At 41.7% G+C, this 19,911-nt stretch overlaps 1 protein-coding gene and 1 pseudogene across 1 annotated transcript; one reads left to right on the top strand and one right to left on the bottom strand.

Moving 5' to 3' along the window:
• Nucleotides 1-2,644: 2,644 nt before the first annotated feature.
• LOC147919427 (uncharacterized) lies at nucleotides 2,645-3,673 on the bottom strand. Its single transcript, XM_087503964.1, has one exon. The coding sequence runs from the start codon at nucleotides 3,671-3,673 to the stop codon at nucleotides 2,645-2,647; it is 1,029 nt and encodes a 342-aa protein (XP_087360090.1).
• Nucleotides 3,674-4,739: 1,066 nt separating this feature from the next.
• LOC147919426 (uncharacterized) lies at nucleotides 4,740-13,602 on the top strand (annotated as a pseudogene).
• The last annotated feature ends 6,309 nt before the right edge of the window (nucleotides 13,603-19,911 follow it).

The following is a 19,911-nucleotide window of genomic DNA, read 5'->3' as shown; positions in this document are numbered from 1 at the left end:
TCTCCTTCAGCTGTCTTCCAGGAGATTGTGACGGAGATGGACAACACCATCGAAGCCAGAGAATCCCGAAAACACTTCAGGATGCTCATGGCACTTTGGACTGGATAATCTTTTAGTTGATTGACACTCAACGTTTTTTTGTGACCCTTGTTTTTTTATTTCTTTTTTGGCAAGGTTACAATCTATATAGGTGGCTCTTTTGTAAACCTCAAATTTTCATTAATATGAATATTCACATTCCTATCAAAAAACAAAAAAATTATGATTTAATCCAAATTTTCTTCTTACTTTAGCCAACTAACCTTGGGTTTAACCATGCATGTCTTCCTGATTTAAGAGTTTTACGCTTTGATCTAACAAAGTTTGAGAGCTTGAGTGGACACTACTTGTAAAACCTTTACATATATGCAAACATAACTCCAAATCTTTTCAATATTGAACCTTGTAGCTAATCTTAGTTGATGAACAAGTACATCAAAATTTATGTCTTATTTAATATTCCAATTGATATATAGGTGTACTTGAAAAATTACTACGCCCAAAATTACGCCCAAAATTATATCGAGGCAACAGATAAAAATGCGTGGGTTAGTAACATGGTCTTGACCAAAAATCCACGAAAATTATTCTCATTTCATTGGAAAAGCCAAACAATTATATTAAAATAGAACAAATTTTTTTTTTTTTTTCGGCAAATCAAACTTTCATTAATTGTAAAGAGTAAATTACAAAGACATTATACAGAGTTAATAGAATACAATTATTACATACACATATGTACGTATCATAAAGTGAGAAAAATACAGCAGAAAGGAGATTGACGATGCTTTCCGAAGAGAGCCTTACTCGCTAACCGATCATAAAATCGATTATTGTCCAACTTCATATTTGATTTCTCTCTGTTACGGTTAGCATGCAGCATCCTTTGGCTGAACTTTCTTTTTGCGAACCGTACATATAAACCCAATGTGTCCAAACATAACTCTGAAATATAGACATATTGGTACCAATGCTTCCGTACCAAAGTCTTTTTTATATATCTTGACTCTGTAATTTTCTTCACAATACTCACAAATAGCATCAATGTAGTAGTAATCTCCACCGTAATATCCTTTGAGAAAAGTTTGTGGCTAAATTTGAGCAAATCTCCAAAACTCACAAGGGAGAACCATAGTCCTTTGGTAGATCCCACACTTGGACCAACAGTATCATCACCAACATCCAAAGATCGATGGATTTGAATAGTTATAGTCACAGCTTTTTGACTCTCCGAATGTAATATCAATACCACGAGAGAAAACCAAGTTGTTTCCATCTCTTGTACAACTTTGGCCAACAAATTAACATAAGCATCAACATCAAATACATAATTAACTTCTTGTAACCCGATGATGAGAAAAGGTTCCCATCTAAACAATGTTGATGCGTTCTTCAAACTGCAAATCTGACCAATAACCATGTATAGTCGCTTATAATTGATCAAAACCATCTCTGACTTCGAAATGCCAATACACCCATAGCCAAATTGATGGAGCCATATATCCATCACCCAAACGATAGTATCAACAATATTCACTCCCGGATCCCATATCCTACTTTGATCTTTGTTTCTTAGATTAAAGAAGTACAATTTAGATCGAAGGATTCTATAAGATTGAAGAAACCTTATATTGGGTATGAAACGACAACCATCAATCGGAGATGGAAGGAAACTGACACAACTACTCTTGGGCCGGGGCTTGAATAAGGTCAGAAATACACTCTCCCAGAAGGAGAGAATGAAGATGCAAGTATGAGTAGAACTCCAACCGCGAGAGAGACAAAACAAGGCAATCCTTTCCCGACTCAAACACGGAACTCCCAATGAGATTTGGGTGTAATGAAACACCACACAAGCCGGCGATGGTGCCAGTACGGATCCGATAACACAAACAAACGCTATCGGAAGCAGATATTTCCTCACCATCATTACAAAGGGGCAAACGATGGGGATTTTGAATCCTGGATTTGCCAAACAAATTAACAAAAGCTATACAGAAAGAAAGATTGAAAGACTAGTATTAAGAGAAAAGGGCCGACCGACGCCAGAGTAACCGGCGCCGGCCGGAAAAACTTTGAAAGCCGGTGAGTTCTTGTTGAACCGTTTCTTTGGGGATATCGCCCAGAGAGAAACCGTTCTATCTAGAACAAAAATTATTAATTTTAAAAAATAAATTTGAATTCAAACTTAACAATTCCCTCCAAAAAAAGTATGCACTGATTTTGTAACATTGTAAGCCATTATAACAGGATCATCTCTATATTAGTAAAAGAGAAGTACAAAAGTGTAATCGAATCGGATCAATTTTGCTAACAAACCCGAAATCAGAAATCGGATATTTAGCATATGGATTATCCGAATTAATTGGATATCTACCGGATATATATATAAAGCATTAAATATTAATCTTGAAAATATTAACATTTTTCTAAAACTGTAGATTTCTATAAATTATTTCCATATTTTTAGGTAACTATGTTATTAATTTCAGTTTTCGTAATATTCCTATTTACACGCGGTTAATTATGCAAAACATAATATCAGGAAACAAACTTTACCATGAATTTTTTTTTTGTGCAAATCCGGAAATTCCATTAAAACCGGTTAAACTGGGACTGGTAAAGGGTTTGATAGCACACGTTTTGCCCAAGCATCTGCATTGCGATTACAACTTCTGGGAACAAAAGAAAATTTGATACACTGAAAAGAAGAGGATAGATCGAGGATATCAAAGATGATCCCGTGGAGTTCCTTAGGCGGATTCTCCGAGTTTATGGCTTCGATTAATTGCTTGCAATCTGAAGCGACATAGATTTGGGGGAAACCTAGGTTCGAGGCATCTTGTAGTGCGTGGAGGATGGTGATCGCCTCGGCTATGAGTGGTGACCGTACGAAGTTGCTGATCGTCGATCTTGTGCAGAGCTGTCCGATATGGTTATTACTGAAGATCCAACCGCAGCCCGCTTGTTTAGTCTCCTTATTCCACGCTGCATCGACGTGACAGACAACAACATCCCTGGCCATCGATTTGAGTGTTTCGCTGATCAATCTGGTTGTAGGAGAGTCAGTTAGTTCTTGTGCTTCACACCATTCTCTTCCCGCCTTGAGAGCGTAGTTCAGGGTTTCCTCCGGGGAATATGAAAGGTTTCTGAAAATTTTGTGGGTTCGAGAGATCCAGATCGACCACAGTATCCATTGATACAGTGGTCCTACGCTAATTCCGCTTGGGGGAAGGCAGATCCACATCTTGGCAGTTTTGATTAGGGCTCTCAGGGATTGCAAAGTGTGAAAATCCATAGGGAGGTGGAGGGGAGCCATTCTCCAGATCTGTTGGGCAAAGCGGCAGGTGATGAAAAGGTGGTCACTGGTTTTCGGTTTCCCGCAAAAAAGGCAAATGGAATCTGTTCTTATGTTGTGTTTCCTTAAGTTCTCACCCGTAGGTAGAGCTCCCTTCATACATTTCCATAGCAGGAGCTTATTTTTTGAAGAGGCTGAGAGATTCCATATGTCACTTAACCAGTTGAAATTTCTGACGGCAGTTGGGGCTTGTACTTGCGTAGGATGACTCCGCTTGATGCTCTCATAGTAGCCTGATTTATTCTTATATACTCCATTCTTTGTTGGTATCCACATAAAGGTATCCTTGGCCCCTTTTGTGCTTACTTTAAACTCTACACTACAAAAAATCTCAACATTGATAGCACATTGTTATAGCACGGTTTGCTCAACTGCTATTGAAGGTAAGTTACAATTTATGTTATCATATAATAGCTATTCAGTAACGCTATAATAGGATTTCAATAAGCGGGAAACTAAAATCTCTAATTCCGCCAAATACTTAGGCAAAAATAAGACTTTTTGCCTTCACTCTCTCTCATTTCTCTCTTCCTCGATAAACCCTATGAGATAAACTTTTTGCCTTCACTCTCATTTCCTCGATTTCAACTACTATTGTTTCTCTCAAACCCTAAAATTGGTTCCGCCGTCACCTCTGTCACCTCCGTCGCCTCCGTCCTAGAAGCTAATCAGCCGCGACATCACTAGAACTATCGGCGGCCCTAAATCCACCAAAATCTGTCAGCGTTGAGCTCCAATCGAAGGCAAATTTCTATCTTACTCTGTTAATTTCTTCTTTTAATCTGATTTTATCACCGAATATATTCTTGTTGCGTCTGAAAATTGTTTTTTCACAAAGAACAGATTTTTTGTGTCTTTGTTGGATCTGTTCTGAAAATCCGATTTGGTTTGCCACATGCGTATATGTTATTATATGATTTGGTCAAGAATCTCCTCTTATTGCATGTCTGTTCTTGCAAAGTTTTCTTAAAATCGAGTTTGTTGGATATGTTATCGAATCTGTTTTAGCTTCATATGTTCTCTGAATCTGCAGATCTGTTATAACTTTACTGATTCTGTAATATCATATTGTTTTGCCAGTGTTATCGAGTAAAACAATGGGAGTTTGAAGCTTATCTTTCTCTTATCACACAACAGGTTAGTACCATCTTCTCTTTATTCTGTAAACAAATCGAGTTTGTTGTCTTTTTTTTTGGTGTGTTTTCAGTTTGCTTTGTTTAAAATATACAAATTATAGAGTTTGTTATGATTGAGTTATATATTATATGTGTTTGAGTAATTATATGTGTTTGAGTAGTTTGTTAATTGGTTCTAAAGGTTTAAATTAAGGTTAGAACTTATAATGGTGGACAAGGATTGGGTGCATCTTTGCAGGTAAGAATTTTAGTTATGTAACTTAGATGTTAGTAGGTGTTTGGAGTCTTTACTTGGTTTTTTTTTCGTTAACTCTGCAAAAAAATGAAGAGCTGATCCTGCGTATGAGAGAGGGGCTACAAATTTTGTTCGAGCCGTGTCTGCGGATATGGGAGACGTTGATTTGATTGTATGTCCTTGCATTGATTGCCGTAATATTGATCGGCATGCTGACAGTATAGTAGTTGATCATCTGGTAACAAGAGGAATGGATGAAGCATATAAGATGCGGTCTGATTGGTATCAACATGGAGAATTGAATCCAGTGGTTGATGGTGAAAGCAATCAAAGTCAGTGGAATGATGAGATTTTTGGGTTATATCAAGCGGCTGAATATATGGATGATGAGTTTGCTAATACGGATGAGTTGAGTCAAATTGCAGAGGGTGAGGATTTGAAAGAAGATGAGTTCCTTGCAAAGCTTGCGGATGATGAAACACCATATATCCATCATGTGTCAACCATAGCAAGTTGTCAGCTATTGTATCACTGTTCAGACTAAAGACACTGAATGGCTGGTCTGACAAGAGCTTCAATGATCTATTGGAGACATTGCCAGAGATGTTACCAGAAGACAATGTGCTGCACACATCACTATATGAGGTGAAATTTTTTTTGAAATCCTTTGATATGGGTTACCAGAAGATTCATGCATGTGTCAATGATTGCATCCTATTCAGAAAAAAGTACCAGACGCTTGAGAACTGTCCTAAATGCAAGGCTTCAAGATGGAAGACTAACATGCATACTGGAGAAGTAAAGAAAGGTGTCCCTCATAAAGTATTACGGTACTTCCCCATAATCCCACGCTTTAAGAGAATGTTTAGGTCTGTCGATATGGCTAAGGATTTAAGGTGGCACTTTAATAACAAGAGTAGCGATGGAAAACTCCGCCACCCTGTGGATTCAGTCACATGGGATCAGATGAATGCTAAATACCCTTCATTTGCATCTGAAGAAAGAAATCTGAGGCTTGGACTTTCCACTGATGGATTTAATCCAATCAACATGAAGAATACCATGTATAGTTGCTGGCCTGTTATGTTAGTAAACTACAATCTGCCACCTGACTTATGCATGAAGAAGGAGAACATCATGCTTACATTGCTAATTCCTGGTCCACAACAGCCGGGTAATAATATAGATGTCTACTTAGAACCACTCATTGAGGATCTACAACATATGTGGAACGATGGGGAGTTAACATATGTTGCTGTTAGTAAATCAACTTTTACTCTTAAAGGCAATCCTGCTATGGACTATTAGTGATTTTCCTGCATATGGGAATCTTGCAGGCTGCAAAGTAAAGGGTAAAATGGGATGTCCTTTATGTGGGAAAAATACAGACAGTATGTGGTTGAAGTTCAGTAGAAAACATGTCTACATGTGCCATAGAAAGGGTCTGCCACCAACTCATAGTTTTCGGTGGAAGAAGTCTTGGTTTGATGGAAAAGCTGAACATGGGAGAAAGAAAAGAGTATTAAGTGGGCAGGAAATTTCTCAACATTTGAAAAATTTCAAAAACAACTTTGGCAATTTGAAACAATCTGCATGTAAGAGGAAAAGGATGGCATCAACTGGATTGGGTTCTGATAGTGAGGATTTATCTAGTGAATCTGAGGAAGATGAAGAGGAAGAGATAGACGAGGAGGAGATATCAAGATGGAAGAAACGGTCAATCTTTTTCAGACTACCTTATTGGGAGGTGTGTTAAGTCTTTTGACATGTTCTATTTTATTGATATTTTCAATTAGGCTTTGGTTGAGACTTATTTGTGTTTATTGTTTGTATGTTGGTTAGGAGCTACCCGTAAGACATAACCTTGATGTAATGCATGTGGAGAGAAATGTGGCTGTGAGTATAGTATCGACATTTTTGCATTGTGGGAAATCTAAGGATGGTCTTAATGCTCGCAAAGATCTGGAGGTCCTTGGTATTAGGAAGGAATTGCATCCTAAAACACAAGGAAAAAGAACATACTTACCTGCAGCAGTTTGGTCTTTGTCCAAGGGAGAGAAAAAGATTTTTTGTAGGCGACTTTTTGATTTCAAAGGCCCAGATGGATATTGCTCAAACATATCAAGAGGCGTATCATTACAAGACTGTATGGTCACGGGTCTGAAATCCCACGATTATCACGTGATAATGCAACAACTTCTTCCAATTGCACTTAGAGGTTTGTTACCCAAAGGTCCGAGGGTAGCAATTGTACGCTTATGCGCATTCTTCAATCAGTTGTGTCAGCGAGTAATTGATAGGGATCAGATATTGGCAATGGAAGCTGAGATTGTTGAAACTCTTTTTTTTTGTATGAATGTTAAATTATATTCACCAAAAAAACCATTCTACAGAGTTCTTTAAAACTGTAATTGAAAAGAAACTGAATAAATCAAAACCACAAAAGATGAACTATTTAGACAGGATGGGTATGAAACCAGTACTGCAGACCACTCTCATAACCAGGGGAGGCCGTTAACGTGAGTAGTCGATTCCGAACCGTCTTGTCGATGAAGCGGCATAAATTGGAGGTTGAGGTGGGGGCTTCGCCATGACGTCGAGCATTGCGTTCCCTCCAAATACTATGAATTGTAGCCTGAAACACATATCGCAGAATGAACAAATTGAGCCGAGGTGTGGACGAGTCAAGGAGCAGAGTAGCCAACGAGTCCCATGTCGTGGTAAACCGGACACCAAGCAAACCCCTAGCCAAAGTCGACCAAACATGTGAAGAGTAGGAACATGCGAAAAATAGATGGTTTCTAGTTTCCACATGTCCTTGGCAGAGAACACAAGCACTGTTTGCTCCTGTATTCCATTGAAGGAGTTTGTCCCCTGTGGAGAGCCTGTTATGAAAAGCAAGCCAGGTGACAAACGAAAACTTAGGGGTGGAGTGAGTGAACCAAACACCTTTAGACCAATCCCAAGGAGGGTGATGTAGCCTAATCAGATGCCAGGTATCAAGAGAGGAGAACTTGCTCTTGAAAGAGCCATTACGCTGTTTCCAAAGAGGACGATCATCACCGTGTTGTTGCACTGAACCACAAAGAGAATGAAGCTCCGTTTCAAGATTATTTAAAAGGACTGTGCGGTGTCGACGCCTGCGGTTTTGTGTCATTGCATCTGCCACAGAAGACTGACGTGGTATCCCCATGTCTATGCTTCCCCGAGCTCCAAACAGAGCAAATAGTTGTCCCAGAGAACTCCATGTATCGAACCAGAAAGAGGTGTCATGTCCAGTCCTCACCTCTTTTTTACATAGGGTCATTGCCAGAGTCCGATATTTCAATATTTTCCTCCACATCCAAGAGCCCCCAGCCCCGAGTCACTAACAGACCATAAACAACCAGTACAAATCAGATTCTTGTGAACCCACTTCACCCACAAGGAGTTACCCGCAGACACAAGACGCCATATAAGTTTGAGAATGCAGACTGTATTTGTGTCTTGGAGACGACGAATCCCCAAACCTCCTTCCCCCTTTGGTCTACAGACTGTATCCCAGGAGATCTTTGCCTTTTTAGAGTTAAGAGTCGGACCAGACCAGAGGAAAGCCGAGAGTAAGCTGTCAATCTCCTGCAAACATTTTTTTGGCAAACGAAAAGCAGAGAGCCAGAAATTTGTGAGACTGGAGAGAACAGCTTTGGTCAATTGGAGCCGGCCTGCAAAGGACAAAAACCGACCAGTCCAAGAGGAGATACGGAGGCGAATACGCTCAATAAGAGGCAAATAGTCAGCGCTTGTCATTGTTCTCGTAAGAAGGGGAAGCCCCAAATACCGAACAGGGAGAGAGCCAACTTCAAAAGGAAAATGCTCAAGGATGTCTTGTTGTTGTTGAGGTGATAAACCAGCCATAAAAAGGGTGGACTTTTCAAGACTCATTTTGAGACCAGAAGCTGCTGCAAACCGATCAAAGACAGCTAGAGTTTCTTCAACTGACCGAGAACTCCCATCAGAGAAGACTAAGATGTCATCCGCAAAACAGAGGTGAGTTAGCTGCAAGGGCTTACAGCGAGGATGGTAGCCAATGCGACGAGAAGCAGCTGCATTGTCGAGCATCAGAGACAGGACGTTCATGCAAATGACAAAGAGATAGGGAGACAGAGAGCAGCCTTGTCTCAAACCTCATGAGCTTTGAAAATAACCAGCTAACTCACCGTTAACCTGAACAGAGAAAGAAGCGGACCCAATACAGAGCTCAATCCAATGGATGAAAGCATCAGGAAGATTGATAGCCTTAAGAATATTTAGTAGAAAAGGCCACTGAACCGAATCGAAGGCTTTGGAGATATCAATCTTCATCATGCAGCGAGCTGAAATGGATTCCTTGTGATAGTCTTTAACCAACTCCGATGCTAACAACAAATTTTCCATCATGAGTCTGTCCTTAATGAACGCAGACTGATTGGGAGCGATGAAAGACGGTAGAATAACCTTCAAACGGTTAGCAAGAATCTTGGAGACAACTTTATACAACACATTACAACATGAAATTGGTCAATAATCCTTCATCTCCTTGGAATCAGATTTCTTAGGGATGAGAGCCAATATCGTAGAGTTGACACCTTTAGGAAGGAACTCCTTGAGGAAAAAAGATTGAATAGCAATGACAAAATCATCACCCACAATTGGCCAGGCATGCTTGAAAAATTCTGCAGTGTATCCATCAGGACCTGGGGCTTTGCTCCCTGCCATCTTAAAAAGTGTTTGGCGAATTTCCTCAGCAGAAACCAGTTTTAATAACCCCTCATGGTCTGTTGCAGAGCAACGAAAAGGTACCAACTGTGCAAGCTGATCCTCCGTAAACCCTACAAAGTCAGAGGGAGTATGTGTAAGGAACTCTTCAAAAAATCTGACCGCCTCTGTTTTAATCTCAGACTGAGTTCTAGCAATTGAACCATCGGAGCATAATATCTCCCGAATAGCATTTAGAGCTTGCCGAGAAGCAACAGCCTTATGGAAAAACTTATTGTTCTTATCTCCAACTAACATCCAGTGCAATTTTGATCGCTGATGTAGCACATTCTCCTCTAGATCAGACACATGATCCCAGCGCTGATAAGCCTCCCTCTCAGCCTCAATAGACATCGCAGTTGGATTAATAAGATTGATGGTTTGTCTTTCACAAAGAGCAATGTGAGCCTCCTCCACTTGCTCTGAAAGCTTACTAAGTTTCTGACGACTCAAAGAACGCAATATAGGCTTGAGAGCCTTAAGCTTCTTTGCAAAGCGGAACATAGCAGAGGTTGAATGGTAAAGTCGAGCAGAGCTGTCCCAAAAAGTTTGCACCGCTGGTAAGAAATCAGGGGAAGATAGAATGGCATTGGAAAACTTGAAAGGCCCTCTGGGTCTGCAAATCTGATGCCCCACAGTAAATCTGCATCGAAGATGGTCAGAGCATCCTCCCGCTTCAAACACACCATAAGCATCAGCAAAGCTTCGACTCCAAGCCTCACTGACCAAAACACGGTCCAGCTTCTTACTAACTGGACCTTCATCCCGCTTATTACCCCATGTGAACAAAGGACCGTGATACCTCATATCGGCCAAAGCACAGTGACGAACGACATCTTGAAAATCTCGCATTCCCCCTGTCACAGTGGGCGTAGTTTCATAGTTTGAATGCTCCTCCCCGTCTAGGATTTCATTGAAATCACCAACCAGTATCCATGGCTTATTCTCAAACAAAGGCGAGTCGTAATGTAGTTTGATATCAGCCCACAACTCCTTGCGTTCATCAGCAAAATTTGACGCATACACAAAAGAAACAAAAAATTCTCGAGTATCCCCAGGCATGAGAATAGAGCAAGTAACTACCTGTCCACTCATAAAGACGGGGGTAACTCTAACATCCTCCTTCCAAACAACCCAAATCCTTCCAAGACGGTTAAATTCATAATTTGTTATCGAAGACCAACCTCGGAACACTGACGAGAGAATCCGAGAAGCCTTGTCTTCCTGGACACGCGTTTCAAGTAAGCATCCAAACTGCAATGATTCAGCTTGCACCCAATCACGAACAATATAATGTTTTTTAGATTTGTTAAAACCACGCATGTTCCAGAAAAATCCAGACATTAATGACGTCTCCTGGAGTTCTTCTTGCTAGAGATGCCAAGAGAAGTTCCCTTGGTCTGCTGAGAAGAAGACTCCGTGGTGGACTTGTTTAAAACTTTTGTTTGACGAGGTAAAATAGGACGAGTAGTGGCCTCCACACCAGTAGCATTCTTTGTACCATTTCCTCGACCTCCTACATCATTTCCTGAGGAACTCAAACCCTTAGAAGTGTCCGGTCCCTCCTCTGACTCTGCTACACCCTCCAACGATTCCCCTGCATCCCCTAGTACAGAGAATCGAGAAGAAACTCGAGTTGAAACCTGATCCACTGCAGGTGGATCCTGAATTTTCTCAGAGCTCTTACATCCTTTGCCCGGGGAGACTACTGACCAACCGGCTTTCTCCTCCTCTGTCTGCATTATTGAGGAACCAACTACTGCAGAACGAGGCGAACCAACAGCTAATTGACTCGGTGAATTTGAAACTTGTGGATCTGAAGCGGGAAGAGACTGTTCTGCACCAGAATGAACCATTGGCGGAACAACAAACTCCCCCTCCTCAATATCGGCGACTGAAACTTTCTTTGGTGACGTTTGTACCGTCACACATCCATCCCCCGAGTGACCCCACTTTGCACAGCGAGAGCATCGCGGAGGGAGCCACTGATAAGAAAACTCCACTACTGTATCTTCGTCCTTAGACAACTGGAACCGAAACGAACTTTGCAGCTCTTTTGTTAAATTTACTTCCACAAAAACCTTAGCCACGTCAAACTTACTACAGAGCTCAGTTTCAGGGTGAAGTCGGATAGGGTTACCTATTGGACTAGTTAAGAAACCAAGACCCGCCCAAGAGAACAGAGAGTGAGGGACATTCCTTAGAGTGACCCACAAAGGCATCAAGGTTATCACTGGCTGAGCATCTTCAGGGAGTGGAGACCACTTAGCCAGCATCATAGGAACCCCCGCAATGTTCCACATACCTCTACGCAAAACCCTCAAACGTGTAGACTCATCACGAATCCGGAAACGAACCGAGGTATCAGAGTTTTCATAAACATCAATACGGATAGACTTGTCACCAAGTGGCCAGATCTTGTTGACAATAACATGGATCTTAGCGACATGGGGAGCCGTCGAAGGGAATCTACCCACCAAAAAGTCATCCCACAAAGGCACAGAATCCTTGAGAACCCCCTCAGGAACCGTGATTGTTGGAACACCATCAACCAAACTAATATCAAAGTCATGTTTCGTGAGAAGTGGACGTTTAGACACCACAGCAGCATAGGATTGTTGTTTCGATGGAGAAGAGGAATCATCTCCCGGAGGGGAGACCGAAGAAGCTGGCTCCGGCATGAAGGCACACCGACGGCGGCCGTCACACGAACCCTAACGTGGGAACAACGCAAAAACCCTAGAATCGCCCTTTCTATCGCCCTTTCCTTATTTAAAACCAGAGCGTTTCTAGGAATTTTTTCGTTGAAACTCTTTGCATGTTTGAAAGATATTTTCCTCCAACTTTCTTCGATATCATTGTGCATTTGACAGTACATCTAGGACGTGAAGCTCGGCTAGGTGGTCCAGTTCATTTTAGATGGATGTACCCATTTGAGAGGTATATGAAAGTTCTTAAAGACTATGTGAGAAACACTGCAAGACCAGAGGGGTGTATTGCTGAATGCTACCTTTCAGAAGAATGCATCCGGTTTTGTAGTGAATTTTTGAAAAAGACTACAAATGTTCAATAAAAGATGGATAGAAACACTGAGTTTGAGAACAACACGATTCTGGAAGGACGTCCAATATTTGCAGGCACTCCAATCACTCTTACTGAAATGGAGAAGAAAATAGCCCATATGGCTGTCGTTGATCCTTATGTTGAGTAAGTGCCACAAATTTCACAAATTTATACTTATATATATTAATTATTATGCCTGTCGTTGACCCTTCTTGTTTTTTTTTGTTATCTTCGAAGTGAACATCTGCAACATCTACAAGAGTCGAATGGAAGATGTAGACGAGATGCATCAAGTTTATGGAGCTTGCATACTCAGAATTTTGCATCATGGCTAAAAGAACAGGCTAGTTAGCACTGATCAGAATAAATTTGTCTTGTTTGTTTCTATAGTTAGCACTAATCAATTTTTTTTTGTTTTTTACAGATACCTCTTGATTCGAACATACATGAGGAAACACTTAAATGGTTGGCATATGGTCCTCGTAGTTGCGCATGGTTGTATACAGGTTATATTGTGAATGGGCAGCGGTTTCACACAGTCTCAGTTGATAACAAAAGTCAGAATAGTGGTGTTTTCTATGAGGCTACGGCAACTGTAGGTCTAGTGCAAAGGACACTTCACAAGTGATGGATTTGGTATTATATTGTTGGACTATAATGTCTTTTACGTTCCTCTCTTCCGTTGTCAATGGGCAGTAAGGGGAAATGGAGTTAAGGTAGAAAATGGTTTCACACTTGTTAACATGAATCATAGTCAGGTCTCTTTCTCAAGGGATCCATACATATTAGCCTCTCAAGCTAAGCAAGTGTTTTACTCAAGGGAAAATGAGTCATCGAGTTGGTATGTGGCTATGAGAGGTCCTTCAAGAAGATACACTCAGAAAGAATATGAAGATGGAATAGCAGACATTAGGCCATTGCCACCAGATATTGACGTTGGTGTTGACTTGGATGAATCTGAAAATGAGCGAACAGATTGTGAAGGAATATATGTGTGAAATGTTGAAACAACCCGACCTTTTTTTTTATTAATAATTAAATACAATATAAACAATTATGCAGCCTATACTACTAAATTAAACCAACCCAAACCACGACTCCTCATTAAACCAATAACAACCAGTACACACAGCGGAAACATACCAACCATACAAAACCATTACAACATCAATACAACAACAATCCTAAGCATTCTATCCATCAACCTAGCATATCTCTATCCAAGATTCCAACAACATATCCAACAATCCAATAACACACAAACGAGACTCTAGATCATCCTCCTCCTCATCGCCATGAATCCACAACACAAACCTGCACACCACAAACAACAATTGAGATGCGTAAGTATTATCACAAATACTTAGTGAGGCAATCCTCCCATCTACTGGGCTATACACACAAGCAACTGAGAAACCAATGCTTAACAAATGACAACCAAACACAAACAAACCAGGAAAAATCACGAAACAAGCAACTTGGTGTCGACCGACACCAGAGAGGTGTCGATCGACACTGGCCAAACATGGTGTCGACCGACACCTAACTGGTGTCGATCGACACTCCCTTCGCAGACGCGAACTGCACGAATACGAACGACGAACCTCCGTTTCAATCCGCCTACAATCTGTCCCAAACTCTCCCAAAAGCCTCAGGAACCTATAATAACCATAACACAACCACCACAAGCAAAAACAACACCACAAAACACAACAAATCAAGCAAACAAAGGATTCTCAGACTTAGATAAGCCATGGTCATGCACTCACCTTATCAACTGATTATAACAACCAATACAACCAGTTGAGACCCTCCTAACGTCTGAAACAGCCCAGAAACGCCCTACAACAAGCCACACAACCAAAAACGACTTATAGCAAAACTGGACAGAAACATTAGAAAAAACAGTCTCAAAGACGAAACCCTAAAATGAAAACCAACCGTTAACTACCAAATCGCTCCGGTGAAAAGCTAACCCTAGACGTCACGAAGCTTCCCACAAAATTTCAACACGATCAGGAACCAGACGAGACCACGATCTCAATTACAATCCCCGATGGTTCCAACTCGCGTTTGAGAAAACATGACTCCCGAAACTGCCAATAACTCATCGAGTTTAAATCCAAAACTACTTCTGTAAAAAGGAGAATGACGATTAAAGACTTGGGAATAAACCTACCAAATTTCATTACCTTTGAGAACGATTTGATACGCCGAAACTATTTCCTCCCAAACCTTAACGATTCTGCTCTTTCTCCTTTAATCTCCTTCACACCACAATAGGCTCTCTCCTCTCTCTCTATCTCTGCAAACGGCGACCAGACACCCTAAAACCCTTTATTTGTCGCTTCTCCACTTATATACTCGGTTTAGTTAACTAAACCAAACCAACCAAACCAAAATCGCGAATTAAAACAAACCCGACGAACCCAGAAATAGTGGTGTCGATCGATGCCACAAGGGTTTCGATCGACACTCCTACCAAAACCGCATAATCCGGTTCGCGGATGTTACAATTCTCCCCCACCAATAAGGATTCGTCCTCGAATCCTGCAACCACATCCATCCGTCAAGGACCTCCGTGCCACCGTCAACACGGCCCGCACGTCCTCCGACCGGATTAAATACCGTCAGCCAAGGTTTCCCATGCAACTGTTGCGACAGCCCGCACACCTTCGACTGAACCATGAGGTCTCCCTCTAGTCAATATACTCACATCCTAGACATTATTTGCTCACAACTCAGTGATTCCCCCGGCCGTGGTCGCAACCAACGAATCATGCCGGCTCGCTATCAGGCTAACCACCTTAAGCTACGACATCCAGGAAGTCACTCACAATCCCCCTGCTCTCAGGTCGCAACCTTCGAGTCATACCGGCTCACTGCCAGGCCATAGCCTACAGCTACGGTATCCAGGGAGTCTCACATGCCCACTCCCCCCGCTCTCGGGTCGCAACCATCCATAGACATACCGGCTCACTGCCGAGCCGCGGCTCACTGCCGAGCCGCGGCTCACAGCTACGGTATCCAGGGAGTCTCATAATCCCGCTCTTGGGTCGTCACCCTAAAGCGCGCTCTCGGATCGTCATCCGAAGCAAACATACCACTCCCACTCTCTGGCCACAAAGTCCATCGAGCTATCGGTATCACATGAGTTGGGCCCACACAATCCTGAGCAAACAAGTCTGATGTCATCAAGTATCTCCCGACTAGATCTACCTCAATTCCATTAATAGGCAAGATTTAACTATTCATAAAACTTCCCATTTTTAGAAACTTTCCTTCTTTAATGACATTCTATTTATGAAAACTTTCCATTTATACCAACCTTCTATTTATGGAAACTTTCCATTTATAGAATTCCCGAGCTATTTCCTTTCCACATGATACACGAGTCAAAAATCCAAATGAACTCCATTTGTAATACATCCACTTCCACAAGTCACCGCCAACGGTATTTCCCGATACCGGCGTGATCCACTACTTTCTAACAACTTCCAATAGCCAACTGCACCTTCCGCACAGAAACTAAAAACACTACACAACTAACAACATAAAAAAAAAACAACTTACCGTGGAATCTCATTGAAGGCTCGAAGAGGATGATACTAGGACTCCATACCACATGCAAATTGACTAACTACTCATAATCAATTCCATCACACAACATCATGCATCCAACAATAAGAAAATAATTCAACCAATTAAATTTCCTTAAACTACTCTAAACAATCCTAGAACCGTAAAGGCTCTGATACCAAAATGAAACAACCCGACCTTTTTTTTTATTAATAATTAAATACAATATAAACAATTATGCAGCCTATACTACTAAATTAAACCAACCCAAACCACGACTCCTCATTAAACCAATAACAACCAGTACACACAGCGGAAACATACCAACCATACAAAACCATTACAACATCAATACAACAACAATCCTAAGCATTCTATCCATCAACCTAGCATATCTCTATCCAAGGTTCCAACAACATATCCAACAATCCAATAACACACAAACAAGACCCTAGATCATCCTCCTCCTCATCGCCATGATTCCACAACACAAACATGCACACCACAAACAACAATTGAGATGCGTAAGTATTATCACAAATACTTAGTGAGGCAATCCTCCCATCTACTGGGCTATACACACAAGCAACTGAGAAACCAATGCTTAACAAATGACAACCAAACACAAACTAACCAGGAAAAATCACGAAACAAGCAACTTGGTGTCGACCGACACCAGAGAGGTGTCGATCAACACTGGCCAAACATGGTGTCGACCGACACCTAACTGGTGTCGATCGACACTCCCTTCGCAGACGCGAACTGCACGAATACGAACGACGAACCTCCGTTTCAATCCGCCTAAAATCTGTCCCAAACTCTCCCAAAAGCCTCAGGAACCTATAATAACCATAACACAACCACCACAAGCAAGAACAACACCACAAAACACAACAAATCAAGCAAACAAAGGATTCTCAGGCTTAGATAAGCCATGGTCATGCACTCACCTTATCAACTGATTATAACAACCAATACAACCAGTTGAGAGACCCTCCTAACGTCTGAAACAGCCCAGAAACGCCCTACAACAAGCCACACAACGAAAAACGACTTATAGCAAAACTGGACAGAAACATCAGAAAAGAACAGTCTCAAAGACGAAACCCTAAAATGAAAACCAACCATTAACTACCAAATCGCTCCGGCGAAAAGCTATCCCTAGACGTCACAAAGCTTCCCGCAAAATTTCAGCACGATCAGGAACCAGACGAGACAACGATCTCAATTACAATCCCCGATGGTTCCAACTCGCGTCTGAGAAAACATGACTCACGAAACTGCCAATAACTCATCGAGTTTAAATCCAAAACTACTTCTGTAAAAAGGAGAATGACGATGAACGACTTGGGAATAAACCTACCAAATTTCATTACCTTTGAGAACGATTTGATACGCCGAAACTATTTCCTCCCAAACCCTAACGATTCTGCTCTTTCTCCTTTAATCTCCTTCACACCACAATAGGCTCTCTCCTCTCTCTCTATCTCTGCAAACGGCGACCAGACACCCTAAAACCCTTTATTTGTCGCTTCTCCACTTATATACTCGGTTTAGTTAACTAAACCAAACCAAACCAACCAAACCAAAATCGCGAATTAAAACAAACCCGACGAACCCAGAAATAGTGGTGTCGATCGATGCCACAAGGGTGTCGATCGACACTCCTACCAAAACCGCATAATCCGGTTCGCGGATGTTACAATTCTCCCCCACCAATAAGGATTCGTCCTCGAATCCTGCAACAACATCCATCCGTCAAGGACCTCCGTGCCACCGTCAACACGGCCCGCACGTCCTCCGACCGGATTAAATACCGTCAGCCAAGGTTTCCCGTGCAACTGTTGCGACAGCCCGCACACCTTCGACTGAAACATGAGGTCTCCCTCTAGTCAATATACTCACATCCTAGACATTATTTGCTCACAACTCAGTGATTCCCCCGGCCGTGGTCGCAACCAGCGAATCATGCCGGCTCGCTATCAGGCTAACCACCTTAAGCTACGGCATCCAGGAAGTCACTCACACTCCCCCTGCTCTCAGGTCGCAACCTTCGAGTCATACCGGCTCACAGCCAGGCCATAGCCTACAGCTACGGTATCTAGGGAGTCTCACAAGCCCACTCCCCCCGCTCTCGGGTTGCAACCCTTGAGACATACCGGCTCACTGCCGAGCCACGGCTCACAGCTACGGTATCCAGGGAGTCTCATAATCCCGCTCTTGGGTCGTCACCCTAAAGCGCGCTCTCGGATCGTCATCCGAAGCAAACATACCACTCCCACTCTCTGGCCACAAAGTCCATCAAGCTATCGGTATCACATGAGTTGGGCCCACACAATCCTGAGCAAACAAGTCTGATGTCATCAAGTATCTCCCGATTAGATCTACCTCAATTCCATTAATAGGCAAGATTTAACTATTCATAAAACTTCCCATTTTTAGAAACTTTCCTTCTTTAATGACATTCTATTTATGGAAACTTTCCATTTATAGCAACCTTCTATTTATGAAAACTTTCCATTTATAGAATTCCCGAGCTATTTCCTTTCCACATGATACACGAGTCAAAAATCCAAATGAACTCCATTTGCAATACATCCACTTCCAAAGTCACCGCCAACGGTATTTCCCGATACCGGCGTGATCCACTACTTTCTAACAACTTCCAATAGCCAACTGCACCTTCCGCACAGAAACTAAAAACGCTACACAACTAACAACATAAAAAAAAAACAACTTACCGTGGAATCTCATTGAAGGCTCGAAGAGGATGATACTAGGACTCCATACCACATGCAAATTGACTAACTACTCATAATCAATTCCATCACACAACATCATGCATCCAACAATAAGAAAATAATTCAACCAATTAAATTTCCTTAAACTACTCTAAACAATCCTAGAACCGTAAAGGCTCTGATACCAAAATGAAACAACCCGACCTTTTTTTTTATTAATAATTAAATACAATATAAACAATTATGCAGCCTATACTACTAAATTAAACCAACCCAAACCACGACTCCTCATTAAACCAATAACAACCAGTACACACAGCGGAAACATACCAACCATACAAAACCATTACAACATCAATACAACAACAATCCTAAGCATTCTATCCATCAACCTAGCATATCTCTATCCAAGGTTCCAACAACATATCCAACAATCCAATAAAACACAAACAAGACCCTAGATCATCCTCCTCCTCATCGCCATGATTCCACAACACAAACATGCACACCACAAACAACAATTGAGATGCGTAAGTATTATCACAAATACTTAGTGAGGCAATCCTCCCATCTACTGGGCTATACACACAAGCAACTGAGAAACCAATGCTTAACAAATGACAACCAAACACAAACAAACCAGGAAAAATCACGAAACAAGCAACTTGGTGTCGACCGACACCAGAGAGGTGTCGATCGACACTGGCCAAACATGGTGTCGACCGACACCTAACTGGTGTCGATCGACACTCCCTTCGCAGACGCGAACTGCACGAATACGAACGACGAACCTCCGTTTCAATCCGCCTAAAATCTGTCCCAAACTCTCCCAAAAGCCTCAGGAACCTATAATAACCATAACACAACCACCACAAGCAAGAACAACACCACAAAACACAACAAATCAAGCAAACAAAGGATTCTCAGGCTTAGATAAGCCATGGTCATGCACTCACCTTATCAACTGATTATAACAACCAATACAAC

Source organism: Camelina sativa, chromosome 20 (assembly GCF_030686135.1).
Source record: "Camelina sativa cultivar CO46 ecotype springtype chromosome 20, ASM3068613v1".
Taxonomy (NCBI): Eukaryota; Viridiplantae; Streptophyta; class Magnoliopsida; order Brassicales; family Brassicaceae; genus Camelina; species Camelina sativa.
The sequence above is the reverse complement of the archived record's forward strand: the minus strand, read 5'-3'. Positions and strand labels throughout refer to the sequence as shown.